This window comes from Bos javanicus, chromosome X, assembly GCF_032452875.1.
Source record: "Bos javanicus breed banteng chromosome X, ARS-OSU_banteng_1.0, whole genome shotgun sequence".
Lineage (NCBI taxonomy): Eukaryota > Metazoa > Chordata > Mammalia > Artiodactyla > Bovidae > Bos > Bos javanicus.
In genome coordinates this window covers 122,762,392-122,783,929 of record NC_083897.1, presented here as the reverse complement: position 1 = coordinate 122,783,929, position 21,538 = coordinate 122,762,392, and the positions used below count along the sequence as shown (strand labels likewise).

At 40.2% G+C, this 21,538-nt stretch overlaps 1 protein-coding gene across 6 annotated transcripts in view; it reads left to right on the top strand.

Annotated features, from left to right (window-relative positions):
• Positions 1-21,538, top strand: part of POLA1 (DNA polymerase alpha 1, catalytic subunit) — a 295,311-nt gene that overhangs the window by 7,731 nt on the left and 266,042 nt on the right. For all 6 annotated transcript variants that reach the window (XM_061407813.1, XM_061407812.1, XM_061407816.1 and 3 more), the window contains exons 4-15: positions 1,292-1,372; positions 5,756-5,871; positions 6,603-6,665; positions 7,524-7,616; positions 8,057-8,144; positions 8,438-8,639; positions 8,728-8,906; positions 13,564-13,676; positions 14,762-14,878; positions 16,519-16,593; positions 17,552-17,690; positions 18,401-18,555. In XM_061407813.1, coding sequence (XP_061263797.1) covers positions 1,292-1,372; positions 5,756-5,871; positions 6,603-6,665; positions 7,524-7,616; positions 8,057-8,144; positions 8,438-8,639; positions 8,728-8,906; positions 13,564-13,676; positions 14,762-14,878; positions 16,519-16,593; positions 17,552-17,690; positions 18,401-18,555 — 1,421 coding nt within the window. The remainder of the gene's footprint in view (positions 1-1,291; positions 1,373-5,755; positions 5,872-6,602; positions 6,666-7,523; positions 7,617-8,056; positions 8,145-8,437; positions 8,640-8,727; positions 8,907-13,563; positions 13,677-14,761; positions 14,879-16,518; positions 16,594-17,551; positions 17,691-18,400; positions 18,556-21,538) is intronic.

The window sequence follows — 21,538 nt, the reverse complement described above, 5'->3', positions numbered from 1 at the left end:
TGGATTTTTCTTAAATGCATGATTTGAGGGTATGGAAGCAAAACAATGGAAAGTTAGTTTTATTGAGGGGCATTTTGGAGAAACCAGACATATACCTCAGACTATAGTATAAATCCTCCAGGAAGTGACTGTGTAGGAGTTTGGAGGAATCTCATACCTGTGGGCTGTCTCCATCTGATGGGGTAGAGGAAAATATGTCATAGAATGGCTGTGAGGATTACACAAGACTGTACTCATGAAGAGTGACGTGGGCAGTGGAAAGCCCTGGGTAGACAGAGGCTGGTCCCCATGTTCTTATAGCCCTTGTGGAAAGCTTGGTGGTTCCTGTTTGTGGGATGTGACTTCTTGGGGGTGTGAGTGCCAACCACGCAACAGAGAAGGGGGGTGTAGACTGCGCCTGCCACTGTTTTATGTTCCTACTTCTGTAATTGGACTTGGTTCTATTCCCAACTTGAACTTGCAGACTAAGTTGCTTTTCTGGACTTCTGGTGATCTTGATTCTTTTTATTCTTCTGGTAGAGTAGAAGTCAGAGAAGGCAATGGCAGCCCACTCCAGTACTCTTGCCTGGAAACTCCCATGGATGGAGGAGCCTGGTAGGCTGCAGTCCCTGGGGTTGCAAAGAGTCGGACACGACTGAGCGACTTCACTTTCACTTTTCACTTTCATGCATTGGAGAAGGAAATGGCAACCCACTCCAGTGTTCTTGCCTGGAGAATCCCAGGGACGGGGAGCCTGGTGGGCTGCTGTCTATGGGGTCACACAGAGTCGGACATGACTGAAGTGACTTAGCAACAGCAGCAGCAGAGAAGAAGTACTATAAAGCATCCTATTGTGGCAAACTTTGATCCTGTGGGCCAAATTATTTCCTAATTCACCTAAATAGGCATAATAAATAGCTGCTGATCCTTGAACAGCATGGGTTTAAACTGCTTGGATCCACTTATATGTGTGTGGCTATTTTTTGATAATAAATACAATAGTACTACACCATCTGTGGTTGTTTGAATCCGAAAGTGTAGGGGAGCTATAGATACTGATGGCTGACTGTAAGTTATACGTGGGTTAACTACCAAGTTGTGTGAGGGTCAGCTGTATATCTTTTGGTTTTGACTCAGAAAACCTGTGTGAGGGCTGTGTTTCATCTGACTTTTGGTTGAACAGGATTCTGCTGCATTTTAAAATGACGTGGACCAGGAGAGCATCTGATTGGGGATTTTTGTTTTTTTGTCATGGGCAAAATATTGGCTACATTTAGAAATTTGATCCTAATATGAAATTTTGTTCCTGCAGATGGTATTGGCTATGTGGAGGATGGCCGGGAAATTTTTGATGATGACCTTGAAGATGATGCTCTTGATTCTCATGAGAAAGGTACCTGCATTTTGTTTTTAAGAGGGCCATTTTGAGATTTAAGGAATTGTCTAAAATTTCGGATGACTTGGTACTTTGACACAGTTTCTTCAGGGAAAACGGACCTACCACAATTGTGTTTGAGTACAGAAAATGTTCTAATATTGAAAGAAGTGTAGTTATGTAGAAAATTAAACACGGAAAGCAAAAACAACCAGGAAATGAAGTTTCACATCTCTCTATCCAAAGAGTTTAGTCTTACTTATTTTAGAATTTTCAGTGCTGTGGTCATTTTAGATTTGCTGATTTTGAGGGCTACAAGCATAAGTGATGTCTTTTCATTCCTGCTGAAGTTACTTAGGATTTTAGCTCTTTGATAGAAGCACAGTACAATAACAAGGCTTCGATTTTCTGTCAACTTGCTTTGTTTAATTGAAATTTAAAACGATATGAATGAATGTGTTATATTCTCATAGCTATCACAATCATTGGCAAAAAAAATTTTGAGTCAACAAGCCCGATTTCGTTCCTGTAAAATGAGAGGCGGAAATTTTCTTCATATTTTTTTTTTATTTAGTTCATTATTACCACCAAGTGATAGATCACTGGCCAACATTCTGTGGCTCACTTAGAGCTGGTTTATTTTAGAATAGCTTTACTGAGATATAATTAACATACCATACAATTCTGCTCAAGTGAACATTTTAGTGGCTTTAGTATAGTCACAGTAGTATAGCCATCACCATGATGACTTTCCTTACCTCAGAAGGAAATCATACCTGCACTATATAGCTCAAGCTAAGAATGGTAGGCTTTTACCTTTTTAATGAGTGTTTAAAAAAAGAAGAAAAGTGGAAAGAAAAATATGCAACAGCTTAAGAGACATGTGGCCACAAAGCCTGAAATCTGCTCTCTCACCCTTATCAGAAAGTCTGGACCTTAATTTGTACATTGTTGACATTTTGTGACATTTGTTTACTTTGTCCCTCTTCTACCTTCCCAGACATATACACACAGGCTTTGTTTTTGGTGAATTTATTGAAACTAAGTTGTAGACAGCACAATACTTAACTCTCCATGTTTCAGTGGTGATCTCATAAGAACAAGGGCTTGTCTCCTTAGCTGCAGTACCATTTTCATGGTATTATCTAAGATTTTATCCTGATTAAGATCCCCCAGTTAGTCCAATAATACCTTTTATAGCTGTTTTTAGAAGTGCAGTCTCCATTTGGATTTTCATGTCTCTTTAGTCTTATTTAGCAGAGCAGCACCATCCCTCCTCTCTTCCCCATCTGGTCTTTCATGACACTGACATTTTTAAAGGGATAAGGGAATTCCTTGGCTGTCCAGTGGTTAGGATTTCACACTTTCACTGCCAAGGGCATGGGTTCCATCCCTGATGGGGAAGTAAGATCTAAGATCCTGCAAGCCACAAGTGTTTGGCCGAAAACAAACAAACAAACAAAAAAAAACCCCAAAAAAACCTACATAAACAAACAAATCAAAACAGGAGCTCTAAAATTGTGGAAAAATTTCATCTCAAATGTTGACTCCTGTTCTTTCTTTGTTTCCTGTTGTTCTTCTGTCTTATACCTGCTAATGTAGACTGTGATATTAAAGCCCCTTAGTGAAGCCTTCCTTGCTAGTCAAACCAGTATTGACCTTCTCTTTTGAGGCTCTTTATTAGGACCTGAATTTTGTTTACTAAACATTTTGAGCATTGCCTATATTTGCTCTTCAAACTGCTCCAAATGATCTCTTGACAAAATTAAATTCCCCTGTCTTATGTTTTTCACAAATGTGCTATATCTTTTCATATTCTTAGGCACATTAAAAATATATAACAGAAAATTTATCATCTGTGACATTTCGTGCATCAACAGTGTTTGTACTCATGACCAGAACATTTTCTCATCCCAGATGGAAACCCATACTCATTAAGCAGTCATTCCTCAGTCTTCCTTCCCTCAGCTCTGGCAACTACTGATATGCTTTCTGTCTCTGAATTTGCCTGTTTTGAGTATTTCATAGAGTTGGAATTATGCAATATGTGACTATTTGTTTCTGGCCTGTTTCATTTAGCATAGTGTTTTCAAGGTTCATTCGTGTTACGCGTGAATCAGTATTTCATTCCTTTTCAGGGCTACTATCAGATTGCAAGGATAGACCACATTTCATTTATTCATTTATTAGTTATAGGCCACTTGGGTTGTTTCCTTCTTTCAATTACTGTGAACAGTGCTGATATGAAGTTTTGTGTACCAGTTTTTGTTTGAACACTTGTTTTTAATTCTTTTGGGCGTATGCCCAGAAATGGAATTCTGTATACGTATTTTAATTTCCTTTTCTTTCTTACACAAAAGATATTTTCTATAGATGCTTTTGTACTTGGCATTTTTTCACTTAAGAAGATATCCTGAAAATCAGTTCATATCCTCACTTAGAGAGCGTTCTTCCTTGCTTGCTCATTTCTGTATGGCTGCATAGTATTCCATCAATGGTTGTACCATGGTTTGTTCAGATGGTTTACTTGAGTGGACATTTAGATTTTCAGTAATTAGCTCTTGCAGATGATACCACACTGAATAACTGCATACAGTATTTTCCTCAGGGAAAATTTGTTGAGGTGGAATTGCTGGCTTAGAGAATACATGCACATAAAGTTTCATGAGATAGTTCCAAATTCTTCTCCATAGGAATTGTGCCATTTTACACTCCTGTGAGCAACATTTGAGTGTCCATTTAGACACCATGGCCTCGCCAAGAAAATGTATTGTCAAGCTTTTAAAATTTTTGACCCTCTAATATATGAGAAATGACATTTGCATTTCTTTTACACATGAAGTTGGGCATCTTTCATAAAACTTCATAGTATTTTTTAACATGAACCATGTGTTCATGTTTATTGCCCACATTCCCTTTGGGTTCTGCATTTTTTTTTTTTTTTAATACCAGTGAAGTTGTTTTTTTTCCTCTGCAAAACATATTGCAAAAATTTTCTCCTCTTTGGTCTTTAAACCTGTTTCTGATATAATTGCATTTATCATTCCTTTCTTTTTTCTTGCAGATGGATTTTGAATCATAGTTAGAAAGACTTGCCCCTCAGCCAGGTTACAAGGAATTTGCCTTTTTTATTAAAGTACTTGTATAACTTCATTTTAAAAATTTTGACCTGTGGTCTGTTTGGAGTTCAACTTGTGATTTGCAGGATCTTAGTTTCCCAACCAGGGATTGAACCTGGACCCCTGGTGGTGAAAGTACTGAGTCCTAACCACTGGACAACCAGGGAATTCTCCCGTATGGTGTTTATACTGATTTATTTCTTTACAAATGGGTGAAAGTGTTAATAGCTCAGTTGTGTCAGACTCTTTGACCCCTTGGACTATAGCCTGCCAGGCTCATCTGTCCATGGAATTCTCCAGGCAAGAATACTGGAATGGGTTGCCATTCCCTTCTCCAGGGGCTGTTCCCAATCCAGGGATCGAACCCAGGTCTCCTGCATTGCAAGCAAATGATTTACCATCGAGCCACCAGGGAAGCCACAAATGAGTAGCCAACTCATGAAACTATGAAAACGTTCATTTTTTCTCAGTGATTTGAGATGTCGCTTTTATTCTGTGTTAAATTTCCATAAGTAATTTGGGCTTTTTCTGGCTCCATATTGTATTTCATCTGGTCTGTCTGTCTATTCGTATGCCACTACCACACTATGTTATCTATTCACTCTGGGTCTTTGGTAGGTGCAGGCTGCTCTGGGATGAGTCAGAAAGCAAGAGTAAAATTGACAGTAGTAGAGGAGTTTGCAGGTAGTTTCTACATGCCCAGAAGAGAAAACATGGCACAAGTTGTTCTTTATGGAGCAAGTGTCTGCATGCTGTTAAGTATTGCTAGGACCTGTTGTTACATGTCCAGCTACTGTTGCTCATAAAATGGAAACTAGGATGCTACAGTATCACAACTGGTAGTCTTCTTTCTTCATAGTTCAATTTTCTTGTCAGGGTCAGTATCACACTAAAATGATGATCTCATGAAGGCTGCAAAGCTAATCCCCTGGTTCCAGATGAGCTTGATCTTTTTATTTCTATGGGAAAATAAACCCCACCTTTTAAAAAGCTTTCTGTTCACATTAACAATAACGATCAAACAGTCTCAGTAACTCATCTTGATATTTTACTGGCCTTTCTTCCATTTTTATAGTAACATTCAGTCCAAGTTTCCGTGAATTCAGCCCATTTAAAAGATTATTTCCTATGTACCTTGCATAAAATTTCAGTTTTGTGTTTTGAATTTTTAACATTTTGCTTGTCAGAGTCTCATATACAGAGGGCAGGTGACCATGCTTTTTTTGGTTTTCCATTTTGATTTTTGCTGTTGCGTGTTTCTAAATAAATTCTCTTCCAACAGGAAAAGATAATAAAGCATGCAACAAAGATAAGAGGACTGTTAAGAGGGCTGCTGTGACAAAACCGAACAACATCAAATCAATGTTCATTGCCAGTGCTGGGAGGAAAACTGTAGATGTGAGTCTCATGTTTTCTTATATTTGCCTGTTCCTTTGTGCAGCAAAGATTCCTGTTTGTTCATAGTTTACCTTTTTTGTCAGATTCCCCGTAGCTGTAAACAAATGATCTCCTGAAGGCTGCCAGGCTAGTCCCCTGGTTTCAGATGAGCTTGATCTTTGATTATATTTAACATTTGATTATATAGATAATAGATGCCCAGTATGTTTTTGTTTTGTTTTTTTATTTTTTATATATTTTTTGGTCACACTGCATGGCTTGTGGGGTCTTAGTTCCCCGAACAGGGATCAAACCCAGGCCCTCTCAGTGAAAGTACCACGTCCTAACCACTGGACTGCCAGGGAGGTCCCAATATGTTTGAACTCAAATATTTGAGTATTACTTTCCCAATCTCAGTCACTAAGTTCAGTGTAGATTTCTGGGTAGATTGAGGCATCTCCTATCTCAGTGGTTGTGACTTGGAGATAGAAGAGAAAACCAGAAAGCTGAACTGACTGTGTTTATTTTGGTGATTAGCAGGAGGATTATGGAATAAAGCAGAAAACAGAGGGCAGGGGCTTGGGGTTTAGGAGTTATGTTCAGGTCAGTGGTGGTAAAGATCTGTGAATAGTAGAGAAGTCCTCAGAGTGAGGGTTGAAGAGTGACTGGCCAGGTTCTTCCTTTCCCTGATCCTTACTCTGAAAATGTGAAGTGCAGGACTTTCTCATTCTCTCTGCCTTTTTAATTTCCAGAAAGCTGTTGACTTGTCCAAGGATGATCTGTTAGGTGACATTCTACAGGACCTGAACACTGAGGTAAGTGAATCTCCAGGAGTTGTCAAATTTTCAGGTTAACCTGGGCTGAAGAAACAATTCAGTAATTAATATGAAACAGACTTAATTGCTAGAAAGCGCAACAAAATCCAGTGACAACCCCACCACCAAAACCCCAACCAAAACAAACCTCCAAACCAAAACCAGCCCTTCAAATTGGTTTCTTCTCACCATTTTAGGTGAATAGTTTCTAGCCACTCTAGGCTCTGCTGACTGTGGATTGGGCTGTGTGGGGCTGTGTTTGAGGTAGTCAGAATACACACGAGTCAGTGCTGGGAAGGCACGCTGCTTGTGCTCAGTTGCTGCCGTGTATGTGCCTGAAATAGATTGAAGCCCGTCAGTCTGCACAGTCAGGCGTGAGATCCTCGTCCTGAATTCTAAGTGGGGGTGAGGGAAGAGTTGGTGAGCTGTCCCTCGTACAACTCAGACAGGTTCAGCTGTACTGGAATTTACAATTGGGCTGTTTTACAGCAAGACTGAACTCTTGTTAGAGATGTGCTTCTTTCTAAGTGATCCTCAATTAAAATGACTAACCAACACTGTGTAGTTCAGGCTTGACAGTTTTGAAATGTAATATTCTGGAAGGGTAAGGGAGAAGTATGTTAAGTTTTAAAAAGAAAAAAAATTGATGAAGGGTGGAGTCAGTATCTATTCTGGTTTTCTAGTGAGTCTGTGGTATTGTTACTATAGTAACCTCACTGCATGAACATAGATGTGTGGGGGGAGCAGGGAGGGAAAAAAGTGCTTTGCTCATTGGGCTTCATTGGGGGAAGAAATGTACTTTTTAAAGTCTTGTGGTAAAACAAGCATGGCAGTGAATGTCTGTCTACCCCCTCCTAGACACCACAAATAACTCCACCACCTGTAATAATACCAAAAAAGAAAAGATCCAGTGGAGCTTCACTGAATCCTTTCTCTGTGCACACCCCCAAGGTATAGTGTGGAAATACCTTCAGTCTTGATTTACATTATTGCTTAAAACTTAACATTGTTGCTTTTCTATGTGAGCGAAATGCCTTTGAATTTGTTCTTGTTTTTGTTTTAAATTAGGACTCCTGTTTCATTATATAGTTTCATACATTTCAAAAATACCATGTGCCTGCTTTTTTCATAGTAAATTTTGTAGTAACTGGTATGTGTTTATTATAGGTATTACAACTGTGCTAAATGCAATCATTTTCTTCCTGGAAACAAGTGTTTTTTTTTTTTTTCCCTCTAAACCTAGGTAACAGTAAAATAATTGAAGCCGTTATATTAATAATACATAAAATCATTTTATAAATGGGAACTGTCATTATCTCTGGTCAGGGTAGGACAGTTGCATATTTTTAGTATGCAGGTCTAACTGACTAAACATTTAAAAACATTGACAGGCAGCTCCTTCAGGAAAAACCACTCCCCCAGCCTCAAGGAGAAAGCCTTCATTAACTCCTGCTCCTCTTACATGTGCTGAATTTGCTGGTAAGTCTGCTGTCAAGCAGAATTGCAAGGGTGTTAAGCAGTTGCACAGTGCTGTCAAAAGATGGAGGCCCCATGAAGGAGGAAGTGGAAAAGAATTTGAAGGGCTTGCAGTAGGCAGTTTCCCTGAGAAAGGTTTGAATTCATAGCAGGAAAAGTTAAAAACATCCAATTTGGGAATTGAAGAGCAAGGCAAATAACACGTGGGCCAGGGGTAGTCTGCTGTTGCACCGTTGGGGAAGCTTTTGTGCTCGCTGGCAGCAACACGTGATGGGAATGTGTGACGTCACCCTCAGGAGAGCCCGGGCCGCCACTGTGTACAGATGACAAGGAGGAGTCGGGAGCAATGGAATTTGAAGATGGCGACTTTGATGAGCCCATGGAAGCTGAGGAGGTGGATGTGGAGCCCGTGGCTGCCAAGACTTTGTGCCAAGAGAGGGAGCCAGCAGAGGAGGCAAAACACAAGGCTGATTCTGGGAAAGGGACCACATCCTCCTCGTAAGAGCATTTTATGATTTCTCGGCCAAGTAGCGCTACACTTACTCTGTTGGATTTTGTAAGGTTTTTGAAAATGTGATTTTTGCAGAGCAAGTTTTCTCCCAGATGTCTCTTGTTGGGACATGGATCAGGAAGATGACAGCAGTTTCTCAGCCCTGGAAGTTCAAGTGGATTCCAGTCACCTCCCACTGGTAAAAGGAGCTGATGAGGAACAAGTATTTCAGTTTTATTGGCTGGATGCTTATGAAGATCCGTACAGCCAACCAGGTAATCATATATTTACATACAGTAACTCAATGTCTTTAACACAGAATGGCACCTTTTCCTGAAGTGCTTTAGTGATTGTAATTGGCACAGGCTCTGCCCTCATGTACATAGTAAGAGAACAACACTCACTCACTGTAAAGTTCATGAGTCACCTGGATGGAGAGAGTTTGTGGTGTGAATAATCTTTACAGACTCTTATTCCAAAAACTGGTTATTTGTAGTTTTGCAGTGTGTGCTTGGAATTCACCATCGATGTATCTGAACATATTGGAATGCACTTAAAGTGGAATCAATCACTAATTGGTTCCTTCAGCAGTGTGAACACCTGCCACATGCCAGGCCCTGAGATGGGGTGAACAAGCTGGGCAAATTCCCTGTCCTGGTGGAGCTTTCATTCTAGTGGGGTAAAGGCAGTTATTTGGGGGGTGACCAGGGAAGGCCTATCTGAGGAAATGACCATTGGGCTGGGTTTTGAGGTATGTTCAGAGCTGAGGAAAGAGTATTTCAGCCTGAGGAACCCAGAAGTGCAGAGGCCCGGGGAGAGAAAGGAGGAGACCTGAGTGGTTGTAGCAGAGTAGTCAGATGACAAGATTGGTTGGAAATCAAGTTGGAGAAAAGGCAAAGGCTGGACGGTGAGGGACCTTGAAAGCTGCGCTGAGGCGTTGAGACCTTACTTTAAGAACAGTGGCAAGGCAGGGGAGGATTTTCAGTGTGGGGTGCAGGGGTGAGGGTAGAGTGGGGCCATGATTGGGTTTACATTTGAACAGGAACCATGTGGTTTATATGGAGAAAAGCCTGCACGTGTGTGGATGTGGCCAGGGCCAGAGTAGGGAGTGTAGAAAACCTGAAGCTCAGTCTATCTCGGGCAGGTGTGGAGAAGGAGAGAAGTCAGTTCTTTTTACTTGTACTTTGACATGAACTCGATGATGGATGGATGTGGCGTTTGAGAGAAAGGAGGAATCAAGGCTAAGTTGTAGGTCCTCCTCACAGAGAGCCAGGAGGGCTCCCGTTTCCTCTGTGCTATTTGAGCCCTTCTGCACTGTGGGGCCAGGCAGGACAAGGCATGTCAGATTCAGAAAAAAGACAGTATACACCCTTAAACAGTTGCCTTTATTCAGATCCATATCTGAATCGAAGGGCAGGTACAAACTGAATCTTTCCAAATGGTTTCTTGAGGACTAAGTATTAAACTCTCAGACTTGGAGCCAGATTTACCACCGAGATACTCAGGGATTGGCTTGCACTGGGAAAATGGTACTGGTCTCTTGGGAGGCGGCAGTATTAATATGCTCCACTTATCAAAGTGCTGAAACTGGCACAGCTGCTTGAGTAGCAAACTGCCATGTGTTCGCTGCTCAGGTGAAGATGTCAGTAGTCTTAGAAATGGTATCTCATCTAAAGCTCTAGGGCAAGACCATCTGGTTAGATGCTCTTACCTCTTTGACTGTTTTGTAACTTGCTGGTGCCAGGTGGGCTGGCAAGTGTGATTTCACGAGGCTTTGGAAATTAAACCCAGGATGGCTCTATTGTACAGCTTCTAGGGACCTCCCTGAAGCACAGCCTCATAGCCAGTGCTCTGGAATTGGATGAATGGTGGGCCTACCCATCCCGGAGCCACCCCCCTGTGCCTTACTGTATCCATTCCTTGCAGGATTTTATTCCCTGACTTGATTCATGGTCCCATCAAAACCAGAAATCTGAGAGCCCGCCTTGAGTCCCCTCCCCTCCTCACTTTCCTCACCAAGTCTACTCATTTTCTCCTCCTAAACTAGACAAGCTATCTTCTCAAAACTCCCACCTTTGAGCCCTTCCTGCTCCCAACACCAACCTCTTCATTGATTCCTCAGCTGTCATCCCTCACATGGCAACCTGAATGATGGCTTCGGACGTCAGCTCTTCAGTACAGAAAACCCACAGTGGCTGCTGCATGCAACTTACAGTCCAAATTCCTTAACAAGGCTTCTCTTGCCTGCTCTGTGGGACTTCTGTGTCCTAGAATAGTCTGTACTTGCTGCTCTTTATACCATATCCCTTTCCTTCCTCACCTGACTCCCCCCACCCCCAGTATTGTCTCCTGGAATTTTCCTAGTCCTCCAAACTGGCCTAAGAGCCCCTTCTGTGACCCCCATCATACCCCAACCATAGTCATGGATGCGCCTTTTCAACCACTATTGGGAAATACTTCGCAGTTGAAAGAGGTATCAGTCTGTTATTGGCCTGTCTTCTTATTGCTAGGTTAAAAGGAGATTTCTAGTGCTGCAAAAGGTGTCAGAGATCATCATCTCTAGTTATACACTTAAAGCAGAGGAAGCTGAGGCTCCAAAAGATAAAGTGGAGAGGGCTCAGTTGCAGAGGGCTCAGCTTGGCACCCGCAATCCACTCTGTGATTCCATGGTGCTTCTGAAGTTTTGTCCTCTGTGATTGATGCCAACGGGTTAAATAAGATGGCTTAAAAAAAAAAAAAAGTCCTGTAATCTTAGAGGGTTGAACAGTTTCATCTTGATAGCAGGTAATGATCACTGAGCCTTGCTGAAATCAATGCTGCTAATAAAAACGAAGTACTCCCAAAGACCCTGTTATTGTTTCTCACTTTCTTACAGATTCTAAGTCAGTCAGTTGTTGCTGAATGCTCCATAATTATGAAAAGAATCTTACTCTTTGCATATGGGAAGATATCCTGTCTTCATTATGACTTTTTCAAGGTTGAATAATCCTGACTGCACCTGGCTTCAGCTAGTAACTTTAAGGGGAATGTAATCTTTGTTTACCATGATCTTTTTGTGGCAAATGAGGCATAAACAGTGTCAAATGTGTTGCATGAAGTGTGATATTAGTTTGACTGTAAAATGAGCTATTTGAATCTTTGAATTCAATATTAGGGTCTTTATTTTTCTTTGCATAGAATTTTGTTTTTTCGTCTCTAACTGTTGTGAGGATGACTTTTAATTTTCTGAGCTACTGTGACTTTTTTCTTTTTTAATCATCCCCACAGTCCTCCCTTCCCTCTCCCCTATCTTCCCCCCACCCCCACCTCTTTTACCCCAGCTGAAAATTACACAACTCTTCTAAGAATTTTAATCATCTGGAGAAATGAGAATTCTTAGATGGTCTTATTTCTACTAGAACATGTGACAAAAGGAAGCACTGATGAACTATCTTGTGAAACTGGAGTAATTGGCCTTGTGAACAGTAGCCTTTGCTTGTGCCAGAATTTTCTTAGTGTCTCAGGCAAGTGGCCCTGTTGAATGGCTGTGTATGATGGCTGCTGTCTAATTATTCACAGAGCCCAGGATTTTGCATAGTGGCCATCTTTTAGGTTGACTGTCAAATCTCTGGAGTCCTTTCTTTTTTTCCAACCTTTTATTTTATATTGAAAGTGAAAGTGAAGTCTCTCAGTTGTGTCCAACTCTTCGTGACCCCATGGACTGCAGCCCACCAGGCTCCTCCATCCATGGGATTTTCCAGGCAAGAGTCCTGGAGTGGGGTGCCATTGCCTTCTCTGATTTTGTATTGAGGTATAGCCAATTAACAAACAATGTTGTGACAGTTTCAGGTGAACAGTGAAGGGACTCAACCATACATATACATGTACCCATTCTCCCCCAAACACTCCTCCCATCCAAGCTGCCATATAACATTGAGCAGAGTTCCCTGTGCTGTACTGCAGGTCCTTGTTGGTTATCCATTTTAAATATAGCAGTGCAGAGTCATTTTTTGATGGCTAGTTTTGATGAACAGTGACTTGATGTCCAGAAAGGCTTGGTCTATTTTGTGGTGTACATCAATTAGGGATCTCAAAAGGAGCTTGTCTCCTGATTTGGTTCCTAGACCATTTGTTAAACTGAAATAGGAGAGAGAGGAACAATACAAATGCTTTCCAGCCAGATGTCTTTGGTAGTCTATGAAGTAGAAAGGGTGAATTAGGAGATAATAGTTGAGCTCTGAGATATTTACTGTTATATGGAATAAGATATGAGATCAGTTACGTTTTTCCAAAACACAATTTTATGTACAGAAGACTACTGATACACCATACATAGTTATCCTTACATAGAAATGCTAGTTTTTGTTGGTAAGTACAAGTGCTGAAAAGGAATTTAGTATTCTCAGAGTTTTCACAAGAGGTTTAAATAGGAGATTTGTTGGAGAATAGTTTGCTTTTTTGATTTCTCTTAATCTGGGTAATCCTGTTCTAGGGAAAATGTTTTCCCCCCTACACTGATCTAGGATGTCTCCCTAGTTTTCGAGGTGTGTCTGCATTGAGGTGGCATGTCTTTCTAATTCCCCAGGGGTTTCTGCACTGACGCAGGGTGTCTACTCATACCTGGGATGTCGCCCTGATAGCTGAGGCTTGTCTGCATTTATCTGGGATGTTTCCCTACTTCTAGGGTGAATGTTTCCACCAAGTTAGATCCTCACTCTATTCCCTGTCGCCCCGGCGGTCCCAGGTTTTACCGGTGTGATATTGCCATACAGCATAGGTACTGAGTAAAGGAACTGGTCTTTGAGATTGGGCAGTGGATACAAATTTGATGCAGAAAATGACTTAACATGAAAGCATACATGTGTGGACACATTCAGTGAGCTTTTATGTCATCCCTTTAATGTGATATAATTGAAATGTTTACTGTTCCATGATTTTTACTTATTCTTTCAGGTGTGGTATTTCTGTTTGGCAAGGTCTGGATCGAATCTGCTGAAACCCACGTGAGCTGTTGTGTCATGGTGAAAAACATTGAGCGATCGCTCTGTTTCCTTCCCCGTGAAATGGTAACACTTAAGTATATAGCTTTAAATTCCAAGTGCATTCATTCTATCTTCTGCCACCAACCTGGTCCTTCGATAGGGCTGAGACTTATCTACACCCTGGATGGTCCTTTGTTTTTTAAAAAATACTCCTGGTTCTTAGTTGTGGCATATGGGATCTAGTTCCTTGACCAGGGATTGAATCCCGGGCCCCCTGCATTGGGAGATGGAGTCTTAGCCACTGGACCTCCAGGGAAGTCCCTTTATGGTCCTTTCTTATTGCCTGCCTTATGACCCCCTGATAGTCAGCAGCTCCATTAGACATTTGGAAAAGTGGGGAAATGGAGTAAAATGCTGTTTTTCAACTTGTTAGAGCATCAAAGTGCCTGAGTTTCAGTATATAAAGCTGTCTATCCCTCAACTGTCCGTTTGCATAATTATCGGGGTTGAGAATATATGGCTCTAAAATAGGACATGACATTTGGCCCAGTTTTCATGCTTTTGCTCTTTCCTCCACAACCATTTGGTGGCTCAGAGGTTAAAGCGTCTGCCTGCAATGTGGGAGACCTGGGTTCGGTCCCTGGGTCAGGAAGATCCCCTGGAGAAGGAAATGACAACCCACTCCAGTATTCTTGCCTGGAGAATCCCATGGACGGAGGAGCCGTCGAATGGGTCGAAAAGAGTTGGACATGACTGAGTGACTTAACTCACTCACTCACTCACTCCACAGCCATTTAACAGAGTCAGTTCCATTTGCTGACCCTTTTTATTTGGCCTTAACATCCACACTCCCCTCTCAGCCCCAGCCCCTCCCCATCTCAGTTGAACTGTGAAGCATTTTGGTCAAGATTTATAACATTATTCTCCCATTTTGTAGGATTGGTCATCTTTATATCTGGTTTGCTTTTGTGATGTCATTGGGAGGAATTGGGCACTGGATTTAGTATATTTTTGGGTCTATTTGTATCTTTGAATTCACCTTGTTCTGTTAGATGTTTGAGTGGGTAAAGATGAAAATTGATTTAGACTGGGTTTCTGGTAGTCAAGAAGATCTTATTTACAGATGCTTTTTTCCCCTCCCCTTGCCTGCCCTCTCCATGGGAAAGCAGAAAGTTGATCTAAATACGGGGAAAGAAAGTGGAACTCCAGTTACCATGAAGGATGTTTATGATGAATTTGATGAGAAAATAGCAGCAAAATATAAGATTATGAAATTCAAGTCCAAGGTTTGTATTTGGTGATAATTTTTTCAGTTCTGTGTATTAGTTGTTTGTTAGTTTCCTGATTTATGGAAATTTCATAGATATCAATATAAAACCAATATGTTAACATAGATGCATAAAAACAGTTTTGTCTTTCTCTTTAAACTGTAGAAAATAATGTTCATCAGTTTGAATAAAAAGGTAACATGTAGTAAAGTAATGGCTTCCAATACTTGAAGCATATCTTGTCTTCTTATTCTGAAATGGAGGAGAAACTGTTCTCATCTTGTTTATATTGGTTTATCACTAAGTTGTCTTGGTCACAAGATTAAATCTTTAAAAGTCAGGAACTGTGATGCTATTTCTGATAGGATAAAGTTCTTCTGTTCATGTGATACATATTGATTAGTTAGTTGTCTTGATTGTAGTGAGATATTGATGCCTTTGGCCATAGTTGTAGGGCTGTAACTCCCTCAGGACACTGGCTATTAACAGTGTTTGTAATAAAGGGAGGATTGAGTTGCTGAAGATGAGGCTAACTGAAATATTTGAGCTTTGACTTGTGGCTGATGGATCAAGTCTCTCTAAAGTTCTAGAAGCAATGTGATGTAATGGTGAAGAGTGTAGGGACTGGTGCTTTAAGTGCTAGCTCTACCACATCCTGGTCTGTGACCTTGGACGAGTGCTGAGTGACTTCTCTGGGCCTCTTTCTTCACCTGAGAAATGGGGCCCTGTTTCAAGAGCTGTTGGAAGAGTAAAGTCAGTTAATTGATATTGGATCAGTCCTTGGTGTATATAGCAAGCATTCAGTACAGGTATGCTGTAATTATAATGTTTATTACTAATTTTTCTAGCAAGATGGAGTTGCTTAGTATCAGTTCAGTTCAGTTCAGTCGCTCAGTCATGTCAGACTCTTTGCGACCCCATGAATCGCAGCACGCCAGGCCTCCCTGTCCATCACCAACTCCCAGAGTTCACTCAAACTCATGTCCATCGAGTCAGTGATGCCATCCAGCCATCTCATCCTGTTGTCCCCTTCTCCTCCTGCCCCCAATCCCTCCCAGCATCAGAGTCTTTTCCAATGAGTCAACTCTTCGCATGAGGTGGCCAAAGTACTGGAGTTTCCGCTTTAGCATCATTCCTTCCAAAGAAATCCCAGGACTGATCTCCTTTAGGACGGACTGGTTGGATCTCCTTGCAGTCCAAGGGACTCTCAAGAGTCTTCTCCAACACCACAGTTCAAAAGCATCAATTCTTCGGTGCTCAGCTTTCTTCACAGTCCAACTCTCACATCCATACATGACCACAGGAAAAACCATAGCCTTGACTAGACGGACCTTTGTTGGCAAAGTAATGTCTCTGCTTTTCAATATGCTATCTAGGTTGGTCATAAGTTTTCTTCCAAGGAGTAAGCTTATCAAAGAGTAGCAAATGATTTAGTGCATCAACATTGTAAACATTTTTAATGTTTCATTGCCTCTCTTGAATGCAAATATATCTACATTCTCTAGTGTCCCACAGAAGTCTTAAACATTTTGTCACTAGGTATTTTTCATCCCAGATGAAAGGTGGGGAAAGATGCTTTTTTTGGTATATTTAATGCTTGTCAATTTAATTTTTGAAGTTTCTTTGTCTTAATGATTTTTAACTATCAACTTACCCAGGTAGTGGAAAAGAACTATGCTTTTGAGATACCTGATGTTCCGGAGAAATCTGAGTACTTGGAAGTTAGATACTCGGTAAGTCAAATAAAGAAAATGTTTCGATATATGGCAGAACCAATACAATATTGTAAAGTTTAAAAATAAAATAAAAAAATAAAATAAAAAAAAGAAAATGAATGGATTTGGGTTGAAAATGGCATTTTCCTATTTTTGAGTTTTCAGCTGGCTTTTAATTAGGAGCACTGGCAGGGCTCTTCAAACTCACAGTTCACTTAAGTGAACTTATAGTCATGAATAATTAAAATGAATTGAAATATGTAGACTATGGGTTATATTGCTTTCTCAGCTTTCAAGTATGCATTTGTAAAAAGATAAGTTGAAATGACACAACTGTTTTTCAAGTGGAACGAATGCACAAGATGGAGTTGAACATCATTAGTCTGTTGAAGTGTCCGTCTGAGCAGTGAAGAGGTGAGAGGAGAGCATCAGTAGTGTTGCCGTAGTGCTGCTCTTGCTCCCGTGACAGACAAGGTCACTGCTGCAGGTTGTTAATTAACTGGACTTTAACCTCTCTTTACTTCCGTTCTAGTGTTTTGATCTCATGATGTTGGAAAAGGGAAACTTAAGATTTGTCTGACAGTGGTGTTGTAAAGCACCATGGAAGCATTTTGAATGATTCTCACTCCCTTGCTTTCGTTCTTATAATGGAGTTATACTTATTTGGCTATTCGTCAGTAAGGCATATACAGCTTTGGACAGAAATCCTCTTTTTAGGGAGCTTCTTGGCCCATTTTTCTTCTAATGGGTGTCATCAAGATGCATTATTTTGTCATTGTGATTTGTTTTTGTTTTGTGCTGTGAATTGTTTTGGATCTCATATGTGGCAAATTACATTTCATATATATCAAAGAGATTTCTTCCGGTGGTTCATAGAGAGGCTTTTGTTTATTTCAAATACAGAGTTTGGAAAATGTGAAGTAATAGTTTTAAGCAAAAAAAAAAAAAAGATTTTTTTTTTCTTTGCCTTTTTCAGGCTGAAATGCCACAGCTTCCTCAGGATTTGAAAGGAGAAACTTTTTCTCATGTATTTGGGACCAACACATCCAGCCTGGAACTGTTCTTAATGAACAGAAAGATCAAAGGACCTTGTTGGCTTGAAGTGAAAAATCCACGTAAGGAGACATTTACTTTCAGAATGCTCAGTAAATTGCTGATAGATGTGGTTTTTAGATGTTAAAGACTTGGGCTCTTAATTTCAGTGTGACCACTTCATTTTTTATGTTTGTTTCTTTAAGATTTTCCTTGAGGTTTTTTTGAAATCACTCTTGTTTTGATGCTTCACATTTTAATGGGAGGGAGACCTTAGTTAACCTAGACAGACATTCGGGCATGTCCTTCATTCTGTTGCTATCATTGTGGCCTTCCGACCTGGCTGACATGACCTAGCTGTTCAATATGGTGAACTGCTTACTTCTGAAGGAGCGAAATTTCACTGCCCAGTGTGGCTAGTGTGTGTATGGTCTCTTACCTGGTGTTTTTCAGTATTTGCATTTATGATACTCTGTTTTGTCTTCATAAATTTCTTAAAACTTTGTTTTGGATTCCTCTAAGCAGTGTTTTTGTTCTTATAAACCTCTTTGGAGTCTTGGATTTTTTTGAAAAGTCTGATAAAGCTGTGGACTTTTTTCTCAGGAAAATGAACATGTGTGTACATACACACACGAAGATTTGTATACAATCCAATAATGTGGTTTATTGTTATTATAAGACCTTCTTAGTAGAAGGTAGGATTGAAGACCATCTCAGTTAATTACAGATGAATTATAATGGCTTTTCTTTTTCAGCAAATAGCTATTGATTTGTTGTATCTATTCTCTTTCAGAGCTCTTGAATCAGCCAATCAGTTGGTGTAAAGTTGAGGCAATGGTCTTGAAACCGGACCTGGTGAACGTAATTAAGGATGTTGGTCCTCCTCCAGTTGTGGTCATGTCTTTGAGCATGAAGACAATGCAGAATGCAAAGACACATGAAAATGAGGTAAAGAAATAGGGCAGATTTTGTACCTAGGCTTGGGGTACGATGCTTCTTGAAATTGTACAGTTCCTCTGTAAGGGAAGGTTGTTTTTTGTGGAAGGGAAAGAATACTAATTCACTGCCAAACTCCATTTTGAAGAATGAATTGAATTTATCTGATGTTGGAGCTTTTTTCCCCAAAAGACTTAAATTGCTGGACTGACTTTGTTTTTTAATTTTTTTTTTATTTTGGAGAACTCCACATGGATATAGAATAATATAATCAACTCCTCTGTACCCGTCACTCATATTCACCAGTTAGCAAGATTTTGTCACACTTGTTTATCACCCCCCTTCTTTTTTTTCCTCCTGAAGTATTTTAAAGCTAATCTCAGACACTGATCATTTTACCCTTGTATACTTTGGTATGCATCCCTCAGAACATGCACACTTTTTTATAGAATACTATTTGTTGTTGTTGTTGTTCAGTTGCTAAGTCGTGTCCAACTCTTTGCAATCCCATGGACTGCAGCACTCCAGGCTTCTCTGTCCTCTGCTATCTTCTGGAGTTTACTCAAACTCATATCCGTTGAGTCGGTGATGTCATCCAACCATCTCATCCCCTGTCGTCCCCTTTTCCTCCTGCTCTCAATCTTTCCCAACATCAGGGTCTTCTCCAGTGAGTGGGCTCTTCACATCTGGTGGCCAAAGTATTGGAGCTTCAGCTTCAGAATCAGTCCTTCCATGAACATTCAGGGTTGATTTCCTTTAGGATTGACTGGTTTGATCTCCTTGTAGTCCAAGGGACTCTCAAGAGTCTTATCTGACACTACAATTCAAAGGCATCAGTTCTTTGGCCCTCAGACTTCTTTACTGTCCAGCTCTCACATCTGTACGTGACTACGGGAAAAATCATAGCTTTGACTATGTGGACCTGTGTTAGCAAAGTGATGTTTCTGCTTTTTAAGTTACTTATTTTTATAAATTTTTTGTTACTTATTTTTGCTTCCTCTTTTATGAAATATCATTATAAACTCATGGACTTTAAATATACTTAATATATTTCAATCTGTTGCAATCAATAATTTTTTTTATTTGCTGCTTAAATTGTCTGTCTTTGGTCAGTGGGAACTTCTTTATGTTTGCTTGTAAATCCTGTTGGCATTGATAGGGATCTTTTTTAACAGCAGGATTTTGGCAGTGTTTTTTCCTTTTGTATGTGATTTGAACTTTTAATAATAGTTGATATAGTAGATAGTTAATAGTTAAAGTGTTAGAGGAAAGTTTAATTAGTTTAAAAAGATCCTTCGTCCAGAGTGAGGTTTCTAAATACCATTTCCCAAGAAAGGAAATGGGGTTTTGTGAAGAAGTAGCTGATTCAGGGCAGTAATTGTCCAAGGTAAGCCTGGAACGTCTTGTTATACCAGGAGGCATGGACATTATTAAAATCTACTGAAGGTATATCAGAAGGACTCAGGAAACAACTTGAATAGTTTCCTATGTCAAAGATGGAGCAATTTGAACATGTATAACTGCAACAGATTGAAACACATGACTTCATAATGATACTGTAAACACAGGACTACACTGTGAAGTAAGCTAGGGAACCAACTCATTATTTTGAAAACTGGTAAATGAATTGAATCAAACATTTATCTTGACTTTTTTGAACGTACATTGTACCTCAGGTAACCAAATGATCAGTGGAGGGAGGTTTAACTTTGTAGCTTTCCAGTTAGTAAATGATGAAGGAAGAATTGCATCTAGCTACTTTGCAATCCATAATGAGATAAATGATCTAGGTTTGATTTCCAGAGGCTGCTAATATCACTAGAATAGAGGTAATTAGACATGACGTGATAATTAGTGGTGGTGATGGTAGTTTAGTCCATGATGATCAGTAGCAACTCCAAAGAATTCTTGCCAAAAATTGAATCAGGTTTTGATTAAGCCTTCAAATATAAATATGAATATACAGGCAGTACAGAAACAGGAACATGTTAAATGACATTCTTGGGATACAAGCAGCAGAATTTATAATGAGGGACACTATGGGATAAAGCAACCCAGTTTCTTCAACAATAGAGAATTAATAGAAGCAGAAGATTTTAAGAAGAGGTGGCAAGAATACACAGAAGAACTGTACAGAAAAGATCTTCACGACCCAGATAATCACGATGGTGTGTTCACTCACCTAGAGCCAGACATCCTGGAATGTGAAGTCAAGTGGACCTTAGAAAGCATCACTATGAACAAAGCTAGTGGAGGTGATGGCATTCCAGTGGAGCTATTCCAAATCCTGAAAGATGATGCTGTGAAAGTGCTGCACTCAATATGCCAGCAAATTTGGAAAACTCAGCAGTGGCCACAGGACTGGAAAAGGTCAGTTTTCATTCCAATCCCAAAGAAAGGCAATGCCAAAGAATGCTCAAACTACCACACAATTGCACTCATCTCACACACTAGTAAAGTAATGCTCAAAATTCTCCAAGCCAGGCTTCAGCAATATGTGAACTGTGAACTTCCAGATGTTCAAGCTGGTTTTAGAAAAGGCAGAGGAACCGGAGATCAAATTGCCAACATCTGCTGGATCATCAAAAAAGCAAGAGAGTTCCAGAAAAACATCTATTTCTGCTTTATTGACTATGCCAAAGCCTTTGACTGTGTGGATCACCATAAACTGTGGAAAATTCTGAAAGAGATGGGCATACCAGACAACCTGACCTGCCTCTTGAGAAACCTGTATGCAGGTCAGGAAGCAACAATTAGAACTGGACATGGAACAACAGACTGGTTCCAAATAGGAAAAGGAGTTCGTCAAGGCTGTATATTGTCACCCTGCTTATTTAACTTATATGCAGAGGACATCATGAGAAACGCTGGGCTGGAAGAAGCACAAGCTGGAATCCAGATTGCCGGGAGAAATATCAATAACCTCAGCTATGCAGATGACACCACCCTTATGGTAGAAAGTGAAGAACTAAATAGCCTCTTGATGAAAGTGAAA